This window comes from Sylvia atricapilla, chromosome 5 (genome assembly GCF_009819655.1).
Source record: "Sylvia atricapilla isolate bSylAtr1 chromosome 5, bSylAtr1.pri, whole genome shotgun sequence".
In the NCBI taxonomy this organism is placed as follows: Eukaryota; Metazoa; Chordata; class Aves; order Passeriformes; family Sylviidae; genus Sylvia; species Sylvia atricapilla.
In genome coordinates this window covers 52,148,499-52,169,071 of record NC_089144.1, presented here as the reverse complement: position 1 = coordinate 52,169,071, position 20,573 = coordinate 52,148,499, and the positions used below count along the sequence as shown (strand labels likewise).

The following is a 20,573-nucleotide window of genomic DNA, read 5'->3' as shown; positions in this document are numbered from 1 at the left end:
CTTGCTGTACACAATCCCTTTTATTTAACAAAGAGTTAAATTTTAAAATACATCGATTTCTGTATCTAGGGATTAGTGTCCTGAGAATAAGAAGGGCTCTAATCAAAGCTGCCTACTCCAGTTGGCCTCTGCTTGGCAGCATCTCCCTGCTGCTGCTGCCTACCCCCTGCAAATTGTGCCTTGACAGCTTCTTTTTCTGGTGGGATCTGCTGCCACCCTCTGCCTGGAGAAGTCTGCAACCAGCTCCTGTGTGAAAGGTGACTTACTGGCTTTTGTAAGGACTGCTTTTAACCTCAGCAGGAATCAGATATTACTGATATCTCAGTGTCCCTATTAAGGGGATTTTTACTGTCATATAATTTTTTTTTCCTGCAGGTGTGAGTAATAGGAGGGAGGTCTTGGATGGAAAAGAGATGAGTCTCTTTTTTTAAGGTGTGAGATCATAGTCTGCAATTTGACTCCAGGAGTTTCCCATTCTGGTAGTTTTAATCACTGTCTTGGTTCAAGAAGTAAGATTTGATTTGAATGCTCCACAGACAGCTTGGACAGCACCAGTCTGAAGACAAAGATTCTTCTCAGCCGTACCGAAAGAAAAGTACAGAAGATATTTTTAATCCTGGAAAGTCATAATAAATGGTATATACAGGACTAGGAAAAAATAGAGGGAGAAACTGATTTGTATTCACTTGTCAGAATGATGAAACACAAAGAAATACGGTTCCCTTATGTGAAAAAGATAGTAGCACCTTTTTTTACAGGTCTCACTTCAAAGTAACAGAGTAATTTTAGCTCCATCCCTTTTCAGATGTTAGGATGTTAAAAGGCTAAAAAACTCTCTTGGTTGGTGTGTTAATACATCTGAAGACAACCTGAAAATGAAAGCTTGGGAATGCAAAGCTCCGCCATGAAACTCTGTAAAACAACAGGCATACTTTTCTTGACACAGTCAGAGCTCAAGAATGGAGCTTGTGACACACCTTTGAAGAAGGAGGACACAGGTGTTTGTGTGTCTGTGCCTGTGGTGATTTGGCCGGAAGTTGTGGTTTTTCAGGAAGTATAGTTTGACAAACCAAATAGAAAGGATATGTCTCCATGGACCTACAAGGTTAAATATCAGAAGCTCCTAGAAAACAACCTTTTTTACCTTCCAGCCTCAGAGGAAGTAAGAAGGCAGTCCTGGCTCTCTCCTTTCAGGGGGAACTGGCCCCACGCCCGGGCTTTTCACAGCAGCCCCACCTGGCCCACAACCCGGGTAGGGGATGAAGATATGGCCCCATCCGGCCCAGATTGGTTATTTAGCAGCTTAAAACACCCCACTGCTCCCCCTACGGGGTAGGAAGCTGGCCCAAAGCCTAGCCATAGCCTGAGCCCTTTCCCAGAGCAGAAGGGCAGCCTGCAGTCTCGATGGACAGCTCCAAGCTGGGCCCTCCCGGATGAGACCGAGAGATGGGGGCAGGAGGCATCCACCAGCCGGGCTCTGGGATCCCTTGGCCTGAGCTCTCTTCCCCCATCCGCGGCAACTTTTTAAAAATCCTAAAGGCTGCTACCCAGCAGAAATCAATAACCATCTGCAGGCCTGGGCAAGAATGTTAACTCTTTCCTAACACAGATGCTAACTCTCCTCCTGAGTAAAAGAAAAGAAAGTAAATGCAGAAAAGACACAGCATGAAATCATTGAACGAAAGTGAAAAGACTAATTAGAGGAAGGATTAAAGAAGTTACCATTCTATTCTAAGTTAGACTTCTTATTGTACCGTAAAAATAAACTCCAAATATAGATCTCCCTTTAAATCATGAGATAGATATGCATTTAGAGAGATGATTGTTTAAATTTGTGTGTAGATCTGAGCAAAAGTGTTTGTAATGAACTCAGTAATATTAATCCCATGAGATGTTGAACAGAGATAGAGAAAAAAAAAGTCCTCTGCACCAGTAAAGAAGTAAGTGAGAAGATTATCCTGTTCCTGAGATAAATCCTCTCCTCCTCTCCTTCCTCACCCTCCTCTCCTCTCCCTCCTCTCTCCTCCCTCTCCTCCTCCCTCTCCTCCCCCTCTCCTCCCCTCCCTCTCTCCTATCCTCTCCTCCCTCCCTCCTCTCCTCCTCCTCCTCCCCTTCTCCTCCCCCTCCCTCTCCCTCTCCCTCCTCTCCTCTCCTCCTCCTTCCCTCCTCTCCTCTCCTCTCCTCCTCCTCTCGCTCCTCTCCTCCTCTCCTCTCCCTCTCCTCTCCTCCTCCTCTACTCCTCCTCTCCTCTCCTCTCCTCCTCCTTCCTCTCCTCCTATCCTCTCCTACTCTCTCCTCTCCTCTCCTCCTCTCTCATCTCCTCTCCTCTCCTCCCTCTCCTCTCCTCTCCTCTCCTCCTCCTCTCCTTTTTGTATGTGTTTAATAAATTGTTTACCTTTAAGTTTAGGCCTGCTTTGCTTCTCCTAATGCTATCTCACAGAAGAAAAAGAAAGTAACACTCAAACCGCTACACTAGATCTAACAAACAAAAACAAGCATGAAACCACTACAGTGCCCTTGCTGAGACACAGAGTAGCAGTATGATATAGTAGCCTTCAATAAGAAGCAATTAAGAGGGGCCAAGATGCTTGTCTTGTGACTAGAAAATATCAATCATTGTATAAGAAACTTGCTCAATGTGGGTAGTTGATGGTTATGCCACAGCAGACATGAAGGATCACTAACTCTGAAAAAAGAGGCCCACATCTGTTACAGAACTATCAGTTTCCATCTCTTGCATGTATTTAATGCTAAGTAATGTTCTGACTGTGATGACAACTCTTTTAGAAAAATTGCAGTGATGGCAATGTTGGTGGTTTTGGGGTTTTTTTTCATCAGACTTGAACATAATGGATGCAATTATAATCTGGGAGCTCCTAGATTATAATGGATTTTCTCTGTAATGATGAATAAAGTCTCCCTTGATCATGTTATTGATCACTTAGTCATGGTAAAATAAGAATTGTTCTGCACAAGAAGTTACAACCAAAATGAACCAATAAAATAGCAGCAAGAGGTTTATGGAAGGTTATAGAGCAAGTTAACCTTGAATCCATTACTGGACACGATGGACTGGTGATTTGGAGCAGTCAGCATGGACTTATCAATGGTACATCAAGGTCTGACTAAGCCAGTTGATTTCTATGAGGAAATGGCTGGTGACGTGGTTGAAATTGGCAGCAGGAAAGGAGGCAGGAACTACCAGGAATGAAATATTTCAGTGTAACATCTAGACAGACAGCAGTCGTATCTCACCTGCCTCAAGAGTAATTTATCTTTTAAGTACTGTTACTCTCAGAAATCTGCCAGAATGCACAGCAGGGGCACAATCAAATAAACCTGTCCCAGTTTCCTTGAACTACGGTTGTCAGTGATAAAGGGCTGCTCCAAAGTACACATAGCGCTAATATACTTTCGTATTTCACCTGCCTTTGCTGTTAATAGCAATAAACTATAAATTCAACAGTCTTCTAAGCATGAATGATTCTTGAACACTGCCTTTGCTCCATATATCCAAGGCACTATGTTTTCTCTTCCTGCAAGTCCTTGGCTGGCTCTAGCAGGTCTGAGGTGAATGGACTTTAGCCATAGACTATGAAAATAAAACTTCATAACAAAATGCATTGGAAACAGGAATATTCGTAAAGTTGAGACACTCTGTTTTTAAACAGCAGAAAGGTGTGAACCATTAAAATCTAGACAATTTTAGAGGGGAGTAAAAAGATGCTTTACAAGAATGTACAAAACGAACACACTTGCATGTCTTCTTCCTAATTAACTTTTGACCGCTGTGGATAAACATGGATTTTGGGACCTTTAACAGAGGGCAGAACTGGGAGGAGACAAGATTAAAACATTGGTTTGAGTTGGAAGTTAATGATTCTTCCACCATGTACCAGCAGAGCTTTGCTTAAGGAGAGAATTCTCTGACTTTTTGAACATTTGTGTGGTAGTGGAACTACCTGTTGTTGTGGATGCAGGACCCAGGTAGGAACCTTTTCAGTATTCTTTCTGTTTGTCTTAACTTTAAAATGTTGCCATTAGTGTTTGCAGCTATCAAACATGACCTGTGTAGTTTCCAGTTGCATTTGCTATAATTGGTATCATCAGTAACAGTCCTGGTGAAAGTGTCAATGCTTTAGTTGATGGCATTGTGCATTTTATGTGTGTCTCTGTTAGCATTGTATGTCCTGAGCAATGAAGTCTGCACAGCTCCATGATACTCATTTTTCATCTTAAGTGAACCTTAAAAGGTTTGCTATGATGGTATTTAAAAATCAGTACGATAATCAGATTAGCAGCACTGCAGTTAGCATAAATCATTACCGTTCCATAAATTACTGGAGGAACGTGGCTCTTGATTTGTGATTTGCTCTTCTACTGGGTGATGTCACAGTCCCTGAGAGTGCAACTGTGGTGACAATCAGCCCAAAGACTTAAAAGTGTCTTACTGGTTTCTTAAGAGTCCTCAAACATCACTATTTTTTTTTTTTATGAGACTCTACAAAGCCTGTAGCAAACTTTTGTCATGACCTTTGGAAACTTATTACCTGTTATTCACGTGGAGTTTTTTTAGTTGATGTTCTTACTCATTGTAATTTGCATATAATTATGGAGTATAAAGCAAAGCAGATTATTTTTTGTTATATCCAATAAGGAATATATCTACTGAACAGGCCCAGAGTTAGGCCATGACCCCTATAATATCATGTCCCCTGAGGCACTGAAGAAATCTGTCCTATGCAAGGCTGGCTGCATTCACTCTGCAATTGAATTGCAAGCTGCTGCATGACTTCCCATGATGTCGAGGAAGCTCTCAACTCCCAGCAACCCAAACGATGCACACTGATATTGGTTAAGAGCCTTTATTTTTTCATCTGTTTGTACCGCTTAGAATTTTTTAGTGCATTTCTTTTTGCTTTTGGTTTTTTGTTTTTTGTTGGCTTTTTTTTTTTTTTTTTTGGAAGAGGTTTGGATTTTTTCCATAGGAAGAAAGATTGGTTAATTTTTGTTTAGGCTGATGACTACTAAAACAATACCACATTTTACTTGCCTAATCTCGTCTTTCTGCAAATTCAACTTTCTTAGATCACTATCACAGAAGAGGGGCTTGTGCAGGCAAAGAATGCTAGTTTTAGAGAACTCATATTAGTGAAAGGTCATGTGTGGTGCAGAAAGCTTCATAATTTACTTTTATACTTCATTTCTTTTAACCAAACCCTTGATTTATTAAATATGAAAAAAATGCTAATGAAAAAAATCTAAAATAACAACTTCGTCAATATTTAAAATTGTCAGGTTCAGCAGCTACTATGTGTTGTCATCAATTATGAATTAATCTTTTTTTCTAATGCTTTTGTGGCCTGGAATTCTCCAGCCCTCATATTGTCCATCTCCAGCTGGTATCTGTCTAGGTCAGGGTCATCTGAGAATGGGAGGAGATAATGCTAGTAGATTTTAAGTTATGTTGTACCTTTAAATGTTTGAAAAAAGCAAAACCAAAAACAAAAACAAAAATAAAAACAAAAAACCAAAGACAAACAAACCCAAAACAAACCCAAAACACTTCTCCAATCCTTGTGACCTGCAATGATATGTTCCCCCAGCACATTATTTAAGTCATCAATGTATCATAATTACGAGGAGAAGTTTCCATCTTCAGGTTACACAAAGACAGGTGAATTTCAGAGGATCAGATGCTCAAAAGTATTTGTGTACTGACTTTTCCTGAGCACCACGAATTTATTTCATAACATTTTTTGTTTGTAGCTGTGCAGTCCTGGAGAAATCCTTTCTCTACTTCTTGTTCCTGTCTGTCTGAGTAGCCAAGGGGAAGGAGAAGCTAATATTTTTTTTGTCCTGATATGTGTGCTGACCCAGACTGACAGCATAGCCACAAAAGAGTTTGGGAAGTAAATATTAGCAGTGGGAAAGCAGATGGACGTTTTCCAGCATTGGAAAAGTTCATCCAACTTTTTTCAGCTGCATTCAAGCATATAAAACCTCTCTTCATGTGATTGTTCCCCCCCTCTCTCTTTTTTGCCCTTTCCTCAAATGAGGAGAATATTGTAAAGGTGAAACAAATCAGATCATGCGAGTTGTGATTTCTGAGTTCTGACTTGAGGGCATTAATTTCAATACTCTAATAGAATATGCAATACTCCTATCTGCAGATCTGAAGATGGCTTGTTTCAAGTGACCCATTTTTTTCCGAGGGGCTCTGCAGTGGCTCTGGATCGTCCTTGAGAAATCTGTTCTGATTGTAGTGGGAGTTGCACAAACAGGCAAGTGTTTTCACTCTTTAAATAAACTTTGCAAACAGATATATAGACTTCCTTTACAGCTTTTCTCTGAAGTGTCCTTTTTAGTTGTATCCATCTCTCAGATACAGAGTTTTAAAAAGCTGAGATAAAAAAAGATGAAGTATTGAACTATTCATTGCAATAAACCAAAATACAACTTGGTAACAAAATAAGACTTTGAACACTAAAACACTGTAATGTGTCAAAGAATATACCATTGTCTATGGCTACAGGAAGTCCTGAAGGAACTGGAGCAGTTCTGCTGAACTGCTGAGTTGCAGATCATTTCGAGCATCTGGGTGTATAGACAGCACTCTGCAAAGAGAAAAAGACGAATACCCTGCATATTATGAAAGAAGAAAAGAATATGTAATACCCTTACAGGAGGTCAGTTAGGTTGTGGGGGTGGACGACGCCCCAGCTGCTTTGCCCTGGAGAGGGCCAAGCGGAGGAGTTAACAAAGAATTTTGCAACTTCACCCAGAGCCCCTAAGGCAAAAGACAAACTTTCTAGTCACTGCGACCTGTCCGGAGACCCACAAGCCCCCTCGGGATTTTATGTAGATCTGTTACCATTGATTGGTTCTGTACCCTTTTCCTCCCACCCTGGTGTCCCATAAAAACCCCTGGGTTTCCTCTGGTCGGCAGAGGTTCCTCGTCCCTGGATCCCTTTCACTGGTACCTTTGCAATAAAGTACCACCCTGCGGAAATTCCACACAAGACCTCTCTCTCTCTCACTACGGCCAGCTAAAGAGGGGCTAACTCGCAAGGGCATGAGCTAAGAGCACTGAGCTGAAATCACTGAAAGCTGAAATCACTGAGCTGAAAATCACTGCTTGCCCGCTGCTGAGAAGCCCCTCTGCCAGCTGAGGAGCGCCCTGCCCCCCCAAGGAGCTGTTTCTAGTGAGACATCCTTTGGGGTGGCTGTGGCTCTCTGGGTCCCAAGCGGCGGACCCCTCGACAGCTGAAATATTAGGTGAAGTAATAAATTCTTTTGTCACTAAGAATTTTTTCCAACAAGTCAGTGTAAAGGAATAGATTGTAAGGCAATCCTTCACTCCTCCTAGAGTAGCACAGTGTTGCTACAGATTTTACCAAATCATTGATTGAGTTCTAAGCCACATGGTCTTCAAATTTATAGCTTCCTAGGACTTCCTGTGCTTCAGCACTACTGCTTTGTTTACCCTTGTAGTTTATTTTGGGGCAGAGACTTTGTCTTTTACTTCTCTGTCAAAATTGCCTTTTTAGCATTAAAAGACAGGATAAGGTAGGAAAAAAACAAAGTCAAACTAGATACTTCAGAATTTAAATAAATACACACTTTGAAACATGCAAGTCATTGAGCCAAATAATTTTAAGTAGAAAGGTTCAATTTCAACATCTTAGCATTTTCCTGTAATTAGTTTCACCAGAGTCATCAGAGAGGTCTTTAGGCAACTCTATTTTGGCATATGTGCTTTTGTATTTATTCCTGTTTTCTCTTGAGTTCAGATCACTCAGTGAAGAAATCAGTCATGACAGTGGAAACCAAACCCAGCAATGTCAGTGACTCAAATCAGGAAGCAGAACCTGATCAGCTTTTGGATGATGAAGAAAACAAAAATCCACCAGTCAAAAAGACTTCCTCTTGCACTGGATTGAAGGTTTGGTGCCTTAGCAATATTACCATGAATTACTGTTGTTTTCTGTCAAGAAATGTCATTCCAGGTATAATATTGAATTCCATCATTCGTGTTCCCCATATGTTTTGTGGAACTGGATACACACAGAGGTCCAGGGGATAGTCAGATCTTACCTTTTCTCTAAAGAAAATAAAAATTCATGATCTACCAAATTTACTCACAAGTACTTGTAGGTGGATCCCCTTCTTGGTCATTAGAGAGAGGCAGCAACTTCAAGTGGAAGACTTGAACCAGCCTCAGTTAGGTGCCTTACAAAACACTGGAAGTTGCTCTCACCACCAGTCTTGTAGGGTCAAAATCAGGTGAGGTGAACCAGTTTTCATCAAAGGTTTTGTGATTGACCTGAGGATTGCATTTTAAAACCCAAACGACCCCAGCACTTTTTGTTGTGTTTTCATGCTTATCAGCAGTTTGTGATTTCAGCCAAACCCTCTGAGAGCACTGCTGGCATAAGGCACAAAGGGTGATTCTCAGAATTTTTGCCAGTCAAGCTCAGGAAATAAGAACATGTCATGACAAACCCTACACTTGGGAGATTTTCCTGTTCATTCCGGACAAAAAGAGAGTAAATATACAAATTTCAACCTCTTACTTCCCATATTGTCTTAATTTCTTACAGTAGACAGAATTGCAATGTCCAAACCTATATTTACTATGTTTATTTACCCAAGTTTCTGTTGTATTGGGACCCTTGCCCAGTGAGCAATAAGTCTATTTGGTTTTTAGACTGTGTGGAAATAGCTGGATAATTTTTAAACAAACTTAAACATTTTACCAAATAAATCTTTCTTTGCAAAGCCACAATGTGTGTTGGCAGAAACAACAGCCAAACTACTAAGAGTATCAGATTTTCCTTGTGAGATATATGGTATACAGGCAAAATACTTATTTCAAAATGTATCATAAGATACAGAGATGCACTCAATCAGTCACTACCACATTCCTCATACTAATAGATCATAAAAACTTGCATAAAGCCTTTATTTTGATGCCACATTGATTGAAAGAATCAGTTATGAATTGGCCTAAAATAAGGGACATGTGGCCTAAGCAAAAGATAATTGGGTTAAGACTAACTTTGCCACTCCAATTAGAGTAACAAATCCATATCATGGACAGTGATTGTTCCACACAGTTTTAAATATATTTGAACCCTTTGTGACCAGTTTTCCTGTCTCTCCCTCCCATTCCTGTCTGAACCTTCCCCCAGGTATTTCTGGCTGCTCTGTCATTCAGCTACTTCAGCAAAGCCTTGTCTGGTACGATAATGAAAAGCTCCATCACTCAGATTGAGCGAAGGTTTGACCTGACATCATCTACTGCAGGTTTCGTCGACGGGAGCTTTGAGATCGGTAATGGATTTATTCCCTAACAGCAGAAAACTGCTCAGAGAAACATGAGACAGCATCTGGCACTAATTCTGGCTCATTACCTTGCAGGCAACTTGCTGGTGATTGCATTTGTAAGCTATTTTGGAGCTAAACTTCATAGGCCCAAAGTAATAGCTGTGGGATCCTTTATTATGGCTTTTGGAAGCTTTTTATCAGCGATGCCTCATTTCTTCATGGGATAGTAAGTGCTAATCATGGTTAATTTGGGTAACTTAACAATTGTATTGTGCTTTCTGGTTTTTAAATGAAACTTGTCTATTTAGCCTTAGATTTCCAAAGGCCTGTAGAACCTCATTTCCAAGTACAAGAAGCCCCACATGCCACACACATCACTATGTGATGGTGAATGTTCATTTAAAAAATAAAGCTCTTCTGAAGTGAAAGTTCAACTCCTTGAAAAAAAACGAGAAAATCAAAATGCTTTCATTTCCACAGGCTTGTTCAGAAAGGAGACAAAGAATCAAATTATACTAAAGCCTGCAGATGGATGAGTGCTGGTAGAACTCATACCAGATTTTTCCTGTTCTAAATAAACATGCTTGGTTAAACTGATTTTCCATATCTGGATAATTTTTATTCACCTTCAGGAATTACTGCCTGAGCTATTTTGTTTCTGGTCATAGCTTGGGCACAGGTATGACAAATAGAGTAAGACATATTCTGTTGATTTCTTAAATATATTAGAATAATTTCAGGTATACTACTGCAAAAAGAAAACTGAGGAATGCTTTCTTTGTGTTAGTAGATCTTGCACTAGAACCAGAGTTTTCATCAATTTTTCACTCTTAAGACAGACCATGTATCATACTCATCTACACAGGGCAACACATGAACATGAGCCTGAACCTTTGTAGGGGAACTGCTCTACACTGTGTCTACTGATGACTGCTCTTCGTTTCAACCTGGTTGAAAAATAAGCCTACCTGGTCTGACAGAACCAGGGCAATTCTTTGAAGCAGAATGTGTGCTTTACCATGTTGTTCTGCTAAAGCTAATGGTACTTTGCCCCTCAACAGCACCTGTTTCTGGGGAAGGAAGGGATCAGGTTAAAGCGGCTGAACTGACCAAACACATATCAAAGATGGAAAGAGGACCTTTGCTCAAACTCGAGACATTCTTCTTTTTCTTCTTGGCTGTGGCGTCAACACAAGGAGCTCACTTGGACCTGACCCTAAATTTAGACACCAAAAATTCAATCCTATCTGAAATATTTTCACAACCCCTTTTGAATTATTTCCGGCTCATTATGTCTTCCAGACAGAGAATTCTAAGTTTCATTTGTCCTTAATTTTAGTATTTTGTTTTTCTAAAATGTTCTTAAAAATCTTATTTTCTCCTTCAGTAGCCCTTTGAATTGATGTTTAATCAAAGATACCTTTCTTTGTAGGAAAAAAGCAGCCAAGTGGTTCAAGCCCTACCACATTGGTGTTTCCCTAGTGAGCACTGCTTCTAAACCTTCTGTTGTGTGTTTGCAGCTATAAGTATGAGACAACATCACATACAGCTGCTTCAGCCAATTTAACTTCCAGCATAAATCCCTGTTCCCTACATCAAGATATGAATGACACTGTCCTGGAAGTCTCACAATCAGGTACAGAACTGTAAATGAAAGTACAAATACGGGAGCTTGTTTTAGCCTTGGTTGCAAGAATTCAGTTACCCAGGGCCTGGAGTTGGGGAGTAGAAGAACTAGTGTAACAGGACATGAAACTGCATAGAGTTTAACAGAAATAAATGGATATTCCTATTATCCTCCTTACAATATGACATATTGCTCTTTTATGTGTTGCTTGTATGGGACACAGGTATAGAATGAGCCAAGCTCTGCGTCAGAAACCATCTCAAACTTCTCACATTAAAGATACTTGCTATATGCCAGGTGATATATTTATGAAAGTATCAGTAAGTTATTTTTTAATGATATTTTTTTATGATGGGTGATACTTATCTGTGCTTTTAGAAATCAAATGCAATGGAGGTGGAAGAATGTGTTATTAAGAGATCATGAAAAGTAATAATAGGGTTGACAGCTTTTCATTTATCTTCTCTAAGGAAATAGAAGATATTTTAATACCTTGGTTTCTAATCTATAATCATTACATGTGCTACATTTTCTGTGATTTTCCCCCTTTCGGATTCAAATATTTTATTACAAAGGTGTAAACTCTCATCTGCAGGCTGTGAGAAGGAGCCAGCATCATACATGTGGATATATATCTTACTGGGAAACTTGTTGCGTGGGATTGGTGAGACACCAATAACACCACTGGGCATCTCTTATCTTGACGATTTTGCTAAAGAAGAGAATGTTCCTGTATATGTAGGTAATCTCAACATGAAGTAAAGTGAGGGATTCGTAGTATAAGAGGTTCATCTGATGCCTTGGGAAGGCTGAAACAGAGACTGGACAGAGCTAGAGAATAAAGTAGATATTTACTGAAAGGCCTTTAAGGGTACACCTTGGGCAGGACAGGGCCTGACCAGGGCTACACCCAAGGTGGACTAAGAATGGTCACACAATGGCTGAGCGATCACGAGATCTCACACTTTTATAAGTTTTGGTCCATTTGCATATTGGGATTTAATTGTCCAGTTACAGCTTCAGGTTGTGAGGTCCCATCCTTCTTGTTCCTCCCTTCAGCCCACCATTGTTTGTGCTTTTGGGCCTGAAAGTTGTCCTTGGTCTTCAGCAGGAAAAGGATTTGTTTTGCCTCCCTACTCTGTGAAGAGAGCTGAGTGACACTGAATGTGAGGCTCAGAACTGCACCCCTGGGCAGCACAGAATGTGAAAAACATGAAAGCTAAAACTTAAGGCATCAGATCACCCTCTGAAGACGATGACATTTAGCCATTAGAGGGTACTAGCATCTGGTTCACTGTATTTTCAGCCTGTTTGCACACAATAGCCATGTTGGGCCCCATGTTTGGTTTCCTCTTGGGATCTCTATGCGCAAGACTGTACGTGGATATTGGATTTGTGGATCCAGGTAAGCAGAACAGAGGAAAAGTGAAAGTAAGCTAATACTCGTTTTTAAGAATTTCCTACAAACGGTTGCATATGCTTTCATTATATTAATTGTATTAATATGTTTTATATTTTAATTGTATTTACCTAATTTTTATTGTATAATTTATTTCAATTTTTACAAAAAAAAGTTTTTAGCTTTTAGAGTAAAGGCAGGATCAGACTGGGAGCATATTTTAGAGTTGGGCTTTAAGATTAAAGGATTGTAATACACACTTAACTCTAAGAATTAGTAACAAGAACTCTCACAGAACCAAGACTTTTCTCTAAACTGGAATTTTTGCTAGTTCTACTAGTACATCAGCTTTACAGTTGGGGGGAATTACCCACCCTTTCCACTGTGTATTTTACATTATTTATATTTGACATAGTTTTTGCAGCACAATATACAGCTTTTTCTCAGCCCTTGCTTATTCAGGTGAAGTGAAAACACATGTAATGTATTCACATCTGCACAATGCCAGAGGGGACACAGCAATCCCTGCAATTCGTGGTTGTTGTCCTTCATCCTGTTCTTTTCCAGTTTTCTTGTTTTTCTAGCAGGACAGAGAAGCTTTCAGATCTTCAGAATCCTGTAGTTAGATAGCTGAACTCTTTTGTCTTTGCCCTTTGTTAAGCCAGTGCTTGATTTTATATAAAAGACAGTGAGCCAATTCCAGTCATGCAGTGAAAAGTCTTATAATTTTAGTCCTCCACCAAACATGTCAGAATTAAAAATCATAAAAATACAACCAGCTACTCTCATCTTCCTTACAATTTATTTAAAGTCGTGAGTAATTTCTGACACTACAGAGAATGTCCAATTGCTTAACAGCAACCTACACAATTCAGGAAACCAGAGGATGGTCTCAGGAGCCAAAAACATGCTTGAGGCGTGTCTGCCACCACTTTTGGTTTCCCATGTGTTGGGTAAGGACCTTGGTGTTTGTGGATGTCTGCCACAAAACATCAATCAGTGAAAGTTGTAGAATGACAGATAAAATAATGCTGGACAAACAGGAATAGCTTCAAACCAAAGAGAGTAAGTTTAGATAAGACTTCAGGAAGAAATTCTTCCCTGTAACGATAGTAGGGCACAGGAACAAATTGTCCAGAGACCCTGTGGATGCCCCATCCTTGGAAGTGTTCAAGGCCAGGTAGGATGGGTCTCAGGACCATCCTGGTAAATTGGAAGGAGTCCCTGCCCATGGGACACCTTCCAATCCAACCGAACTACAATTCTATAACACCGTTCAGGGTATGATTCCTGATGCCTTCACTGCATGGATGGTCCCTCATTAGATGTTTATTGCTGGAACTCAGATACTATAAAATGTAGCTGTCTTAGCCAAAAAAGTTTGGGAAGGTTCAGCTTCTTCACTGGGGTAACTTGTGCCTGTTTCCTTCACTTCTAGGGAGCATCAGTATCACCCCACAGGATTCCCGCTGGGTGGGTGCATGGTGGCTTGGCTTTGTAATAGCTGGAGCAACCAATTTCCTATCTGCTATTCCATTTTGCTTCCTGCCAAAGAGTCTGAAAAAGCCAGAGGAAGCCAATAAGGAAAAAACTTCACACAGTCTCTTGGAAAATACTGCTGCCATGAGGAATAAACTTTCTGCTGATAAAACTAAGCCAAGGAAGTGGTCAGTAATACTGAAAGGCAAGTGTTTCTCAAGTTGTATAAATGTGAAAAGCAATAGGCGCAACAAACAAAGGAAATGTAACAGCTCTGCAAACTATTTTGCCTCTCCTGCACTTCCATCTAAACCGGGCAGCTTTCCCCAGGAAAGGAAAGGTCCACCAGAAATTATTAGAAGAGAAAGAGCTTGTTCAGGACTCTGGGGTTCTGCATGCTTCACCTGAAATAAATCATTGCCTGAGTGGCACCTACCTCTAAAATTTTGTGCAGGAAGAAATTTGAGCAGTGGAAAAGTGTTCTTGTATCTGAACCTAAAGAAAATATTCAAAGGGTCCTTTTGTAATATGGAAAGACAAATTATTCATTTGACAGAGTTCATGGAGACTCTGAAGTACATTGGTGCCTGATGAAAATACATCAGGCTGGATTATATGTGGTTGTGCAGTCCTTGGGCCAAAAAAATGCGGTGGAAAAGTGATGGGAAAAAGTGGCTTTTGCTTCATTTGTCAAATTTTTTGTTTGGATCCCAGTGAAAGACACTGGACATCTCAATCTCTCACTTAGCCTTGAGCCGTGAATATTATTGTGATAATATTCATGCAAACTGAACAAAGTATGTCCTATGTGGAGCTCCTTAATCTTTATGTGCATATCTCAATAGAACAGTCAGGCCTTAACACATACTTCTGTCTTCTTTTAAGGTTCTCTTCCTGTATCTCAGCCTCTGGTGTTTTCCAAGAACCTGATTTTGCTTTCAGATACCCTCATGCAAAAGGAGATCAGTACAACTTGCACTTGGACAGCTGAGAGCAGGACCTTGCCCTAAGTTTTGCAGGTTACTCACTAGTAATTATGCCATGCATCTTTCAATGCCAACTCATATGTCCCTTTCTTTCAGATTTCTATAACTCCCTGAAAAAAGTATTGGGTAATCGAATGTACTTTACATATTTGTGTTGCTCACTGTTACAGTTCAGTGGTTTTATTGGTTTCGTGACTTACAAACCAAAGTACATGGAACAGCAGTATGGACAATCTACATCCAAATCCAACTTTCTAATAGGTGAGTTCCACCATGCAAGGACTGCTTGTGCTGGAACAGTGCAAGGGGATAAGTTCTGGTGTCCTTTACCTGGGGCTGAATTCCATGCAGAGCAGGTTGAGTTAAATGGTGGTCTGACTTGAACCTGAATTATAAAAAATACAGGGTGTGTGCCTATGGGCCCATAAGATATTTTTAAGTTATACTACATTATATTGCATTTATATTATATTTATAACAAGGGCACCCCAAATATGCAATGAATGTGGTGGAGAAGTTTTAGTTGCTGAAGCATCTGGCAAGGTCCTTGCAATGGAAGTGGGTTTGGAGGGTTAGGCACTTCACAAACAGTATGTGCAGCCCAGGGGTTGGACTGAACACAAATCTTTCTAAAGTCGTAACAGACCACAAAGCTGCCAGGAACAAAAAACTGTGGACAGAACTTTGGCCCTTAAGACTATAATGATTCTTTAATTCCAACACTTGCCCTCTATAATCTCTTTCAGGAGTGACAACCTTACCTCCTGTAGGTCTTGGAATTTTCATAGGAGGGCTTATAATGAAAAAGTATAAAATGAGCTTCATTGGAGCGACAAAGTTTTCATTTGCCATGTCATTTTTGTCCTATGCCATCAGTTTGTTACACTTTTTTGTCGGCTGTGATAACCATATGGTGGCAGGAATAACAGTGTCCTATGAAGGGTGAGTATTAAACAGAAAATATTGTGGTTTTTTTCCACATTTCTCAATAAATATACTGTGACAGCAAGGCTCAAAAAAAAGCATGCTTTTGCAGTGCTGGAGAGAAAGTGAACACAAGCACATGTCATTGGGCTAGGTTTTTGTTGGTCAGCAGAGTGTCAGCCTGACAAAGCCCAACACAGGTTAAAGATTAATTAGGAATTTCATCATTAGCAATGTGGGTTGTTTTGCTGGAGGAGGGTGGGAGTATTGCTGTGGAATATTTCCACTAGGCATAAATAGTGGACCAGGGAACAGGTTTAAGAAGCACTGGGATGGAAAAATGGCAAGCACGTAAGTTTCATTTACCTAGAAAGGAGAAGATGAGTGAAGACATACCTTTTTGCTGAACACAAGAAGGATGTCTGAAAGCAAAAGATAATACTGCATTCTTCATATCCTTGATAAAAATTTAGGCTAAGCTTTAAGAGAGTATTTTTCAACTACAGAGACCAGGAGATCTGGTTTCTGTCACTGGTGCCTTTTTACCAACCGATAAAGATATACTTGATAAGACTGAGGTAACTCTTGCTAGCTCTAAATTCAGTTAGGGTGGAGTCCAAATGACCTCTCTGTCCTTTCTTTTTTCTGTCTACACCTGTAAAATCAATATTTTAATTTTTAGCAATGTTTAAATTTGTTTTAAAATTCCCTATAATCTTGTAATCACTTTAATATCAGTGCAAGTAGGATAGAATCTCAAACAGACCAATAGAAATGTAGAAACTCAGCTGTGAAAGCATATCCTGGGCATATGAAGTGAGTTTCAGAACAGAAACACTGTCGCACAGAAGGGACTTCACTGACTTCAGCACTGAATTAAAAATTTCTTGCACTTGTCTGAACTTAACTTCCAAGCAACTCCGTTCCGTACTACAACAATTCCTTATTTTCGGCATGCAACTCTCACTGCAAATGTGCCTCCAATGTGTGGGATCCTGTGTGTGGAGCCAATGGGATCACCTATGTTTCGGCGTGTCTGGCTGGGTGTGACACTTCTGTGGGACATGGAAGAAACACAGTAAGACCCTGCTTTGGTGTCCGAGGTTCCCTACCGCCACCTTATTTTCCATGTAACATGGAAAATTTACTAGGATAATGCATTTCAGGAAAGCCAAAGTTACTGGGGACTAGTCAGTAAGGTATTTTTGATTTCTGGCTACAGACAGCACAGAAAAGAGATTTCTCTGAGTTACTGCACATAACTCAGCAAAAAGCCCTAGCTTCTTGTTCTAGATATTAATTTTCAACTTCTGTAGGTTGAGCATAAGAGGGGCAAACATGCAAATCAAATTGATTTCACGTTGCCTGAAGGTTGTCCACAGGCTTTGCCTTTCATAAATATGATTTTGGCTGCCCTTAGGCTTTACCTAACAGTTGAAGTACACCGAGATAGCATAGTATCTTCCCTGCCACTGATCATTAATGTTTAAGTATGAAAAATAAGTAAAGGAAAGGAAGCTTGTTTCCTCCATGTGAGACTTTGGGATGTCAAGAAACTGTTTGTTTTTCTGGGTGACTGATTTTTGCTTGGCATGGAGTGCTGGAGATAATTCCCAGAGTCCCAGAGACAAAGCTCCAGTCCATGGATGTAAACCTTTATTGGGCTGTGCCATTTGCATATTTCCTGATGTCATGTCACTACTCCAGAACATAAATGATCTGGAGCCATCTCTTTACTCTGTTTTCTCTCCAACAGAATCGCCATTTCATGAGCAGAGTCCTACCAAACCTGTTTTTGTGTCTTCCAGGTCTTCCATAACTGCAGATGTCTTGAAATCAAAAGTTCATGGACAGGAAACAATTCTGCTACCTTGGGGCAATGTCCAAAAAGTGATGATTGTTCGAAGAATTTCATTTATTACACAGTAATACAAATCATAGGTGGCTTTTGCTATGCCCTGGGAGCCACTCCTTCATACATGATTATGTTTAGGTGAATACAGCTGGCTGTTTACCCAAGGCTTTCTAGTGAGGCTTTCAGAGTCATGTTTGTTTCTCCACCTTAGGAAAAAAAGGAATTTCCTGCTCATCAGGAGCTGTAGTGGTAGGACAAGGAGTAATGGGTTCAAAAGAGGGAAAGCTTAGGTTAGAAGAAATTCCTCCCTCTGAGGGTGGTGAGGCCTTGGCACAGGCTGCCCAGAGAAGCTGTGGCTGCCCCACCCCTGGAAGTGTCCAAGGCCAGGTTGGATGGGGCTCTGAGTAACCTGTGATAGTGGAAGGGGTCCCTGTTCATGGCATGGTTTTGGAACAAGATAATCCTTAACATCTCTTCCAAACCAAACTATTTTGTCATTCTATGGTAAGCACGTTTTCCAGAACATGTCCTTTTTTCTTCTCGGATTTTGAAAGTTCCTTGCCCTTGCCAGGATTTCTGGATGTACAAGGAAATGGCAGAGAATTATAATGAATTCAAGATCAGTGCCCATTTCAGACGCCTGGAGTGCAGTTCCCCACCAAACAGATGAGCATATTACCAGGGGGCTTTGTGCTGTCCTAGGTGTGTCCTTGTGCAGAGGAATTCTGTTGAAGCACAGAAAGATGCTGCACTAACTGTGCTGCCTGAAACTCTTTTGCCTTAGGGCAGTAGGATATTTCCATTCAATAGCGAGGGGAATGTATGCCCAAGAATGAAGGCAGTTGCAGAGCTTATTTCCCTAAGGTCGGGATAGACTCTGATTATGACTTTAAAATTTCAATTCCTTAATTTTGCATGGGGAATGGACTTGCAAGGAACTATTTGATGGAAGCCAGTAGATTAATTCACCTTTGTCACACCACTTAACAAACTTCATGAAGGAAGCACTCTCCTTCCACATTTTGGCTTTCTGTCAACAAGAAATAATAAATCCAGTTTATTTAATAGCAGTTTAATAGGCATGTTTAAGCATTAAGTAGGCCAACTCTTCTTACTCATCTCTCTTTTTTTCAGATGTGTTCAGCCAGAGCTCAAAGCCCTTGCAGTTGGTCTATTCACACTCGCCATGAGGATGCTGGGTAAGAGAAATCACTGCTGACTCCAATCCACCCAGTGTAATCACCACTAAGGAAATATAAAGCTGATTTCCAAGATGGTGTCCTTGCTCTGTGAAATCTTGTCCCATTTTTTGCTTGTCTCCTTGCAGCTGGGGTCCCAGCACCGGTCTATTTTGGTGCAGCCATCGACAAGACGTGCTTGAAATGGGGGAGCACCGGCTGTGGGAAGCGAGGGGCTTGCAGGCTCTATGACTCCAATGCAATCAGGTAGAGCAAATTAGGACACAAAAAACCCTCTCTGTGGAAAGACATGATTGGTTCTCTTACACTGTAGGGCGTGATCCAAACTCACACTCCGATACTAACTCTGGGCTCAGCTTTAAGCTGGCCCAGAACTCCTGAAATTGAAAAATCTCAAGATCAAATGGTAAGCTCTCAATTTTTAGTCAGTTTTTATGTTATACAAAAGAGATTTAATATCCATGAAAGAGATTTCTGGGATGAGTTGTGTATTTTTAATATACTTAGAGCCAATTAAAAATACCTCAGATTTTAGGACTTACCATAAAGAGGAAAGTTACCCAAATTTACCTTATTTGCAGGTAGTTTTTTCACACTGGCAAGAATGTTACCTCTGTGCATTGGCCACTTTCGAGAGAAAAGTCCATGAAAGAATATTGTGCTGAGTAGCTGTAGGTGTTGGTGAGACTCAAACACTATCAGTCTCTTGGGGGAATGCTCCATAGATTTTTCTCAGTTTCACTCAAGCCTTGGCCACTTCTGATGTGTTTTTTATTTTTACATACAATAAAGCACTCTAGTGACCTCAATATATATATATCTATATTTAAAAGAAAAAAAGTCTGATGGAGGGTTGGAAGTTTCACTTTTCACTTTGCAATCATCTTCATAAGCAAAAAGAATATTTTCAGTTCTTTAGGACAAATTTTTGCACATAAAAATGTCGGGGTTTTGGTATCATTCAGAAAAAATGTGTTTTATTATCTTCCCCTAAGCTTCTTTTTGTGTATTTTAAATATATGTATATTTATATTTTAAGGTGATTTTTTTCAGTGTGTTTTGCAAAACTCAATGCCTGGCCCAATTTTCTATGCTCTCTCCAACAGGTATGTCTTCCTGGGTTTAGGAGCAATTTTAAGAGGTCCTTCCTTCTTGGTTGGAATAATTTTTTATATATTGATAAAGAAAGACTTTCAAAATATGGACTCCAGGCCTCTAGAGAACGGGCAAGAAGATGCTGCTGTGAATAAAAAAGACAACTGCAAGATCAAAGAACATTTGCAAGGTTCTTCTGATGCAGAGAATGAATCATCTATTTAGAAAGTAATTTAGACCAGTGGCATGTGAATCAGGTCAGCTTCTCTTAGAAACACCATTCAAAATGCTGTGAGTAATTAAATAATAAATAATAACACTGTACAGAGAGCATAACTAATAACAAAACTGCAAACAACAACAATAAACCCTAACAAACAAGTATTGAGACTGCTTTATGTGTACCTGATTAAAAGTGCAACAGAAAGAGTTACACAAATGGAACCAAATTCTTGACAGACAAAGAAAAACCTACTTGGAAGTTCTGACAGAGCCTGTCTGCTTTTTTTTTTTTTTTTTTTTTTTTTTTTTTAGTGGGATCAAAGGTGCTTCCAGAACATCCACATGCCAAAGGTTCACAAAAAGATCCTGCAGATCCATGCAGGAGACTGACACAGGAGAGACAGGCTCATGGCTAAGACAATCTTTCTGATTCCGTCAAATTCACAGTAACCCAAAG

General features: G+C 40.1%; 1 protein-coding gene and 1 long non-coding RNA gene across 2 annotated transcripts; both read left to right on the top strand.

Annotated features, from left to right (window-relative positions):
• The first annotated feature begins 3,871 nt into the window (after positions 1–3,871).
• Positions 3,872–6,419, top strand: LOC136361526 (uncharacterized). The gene is made up of 2 exons (XR_010743655.1): positions 3,872–3,987; positions 6,174–6,419. It is a non-coding gene; the product is annotated as an uncharacterized lncRNA (long non-coding RNA).
• Positions 6,420–7,796: 1,377 nt separating this feature from the next.
• On the top strand, positions 7,797–20,282 carry LOC136361520 (solute carrier organic anion transporter family member 1C1-like). Its single transcript, XM_066319508.1, has 14 exons — positions 7,797–7,945; positions 9,195–9,336; positions 9,424–9,556; positions 10,851–10,966; positions 11,553–11,699; positions 12,264–12,362; positions 13,795–14,040; positions 14,918–15,082; positions 15,568–15,763; positions 16,661–16,823; positions 17,554–17,738; positions 18,735–18,799; positions 18,928–19,045; positions 19,906–20,282. The coding sequence occupies exons 1-14, from the start codon at positions 7,817–7,819 to the stop codon at positions 20,117–20,119; spliced, it is 2,118 nt and encodes a 705-aa protein (XP_066175605.1). The 5' UTR covers positions 7,797–7,816; the 3' UTR covers positions 20,120–20,282.
• The last annotated feature ends 291 nt before the right edge of the window (positions 20,283–20,573 follow it).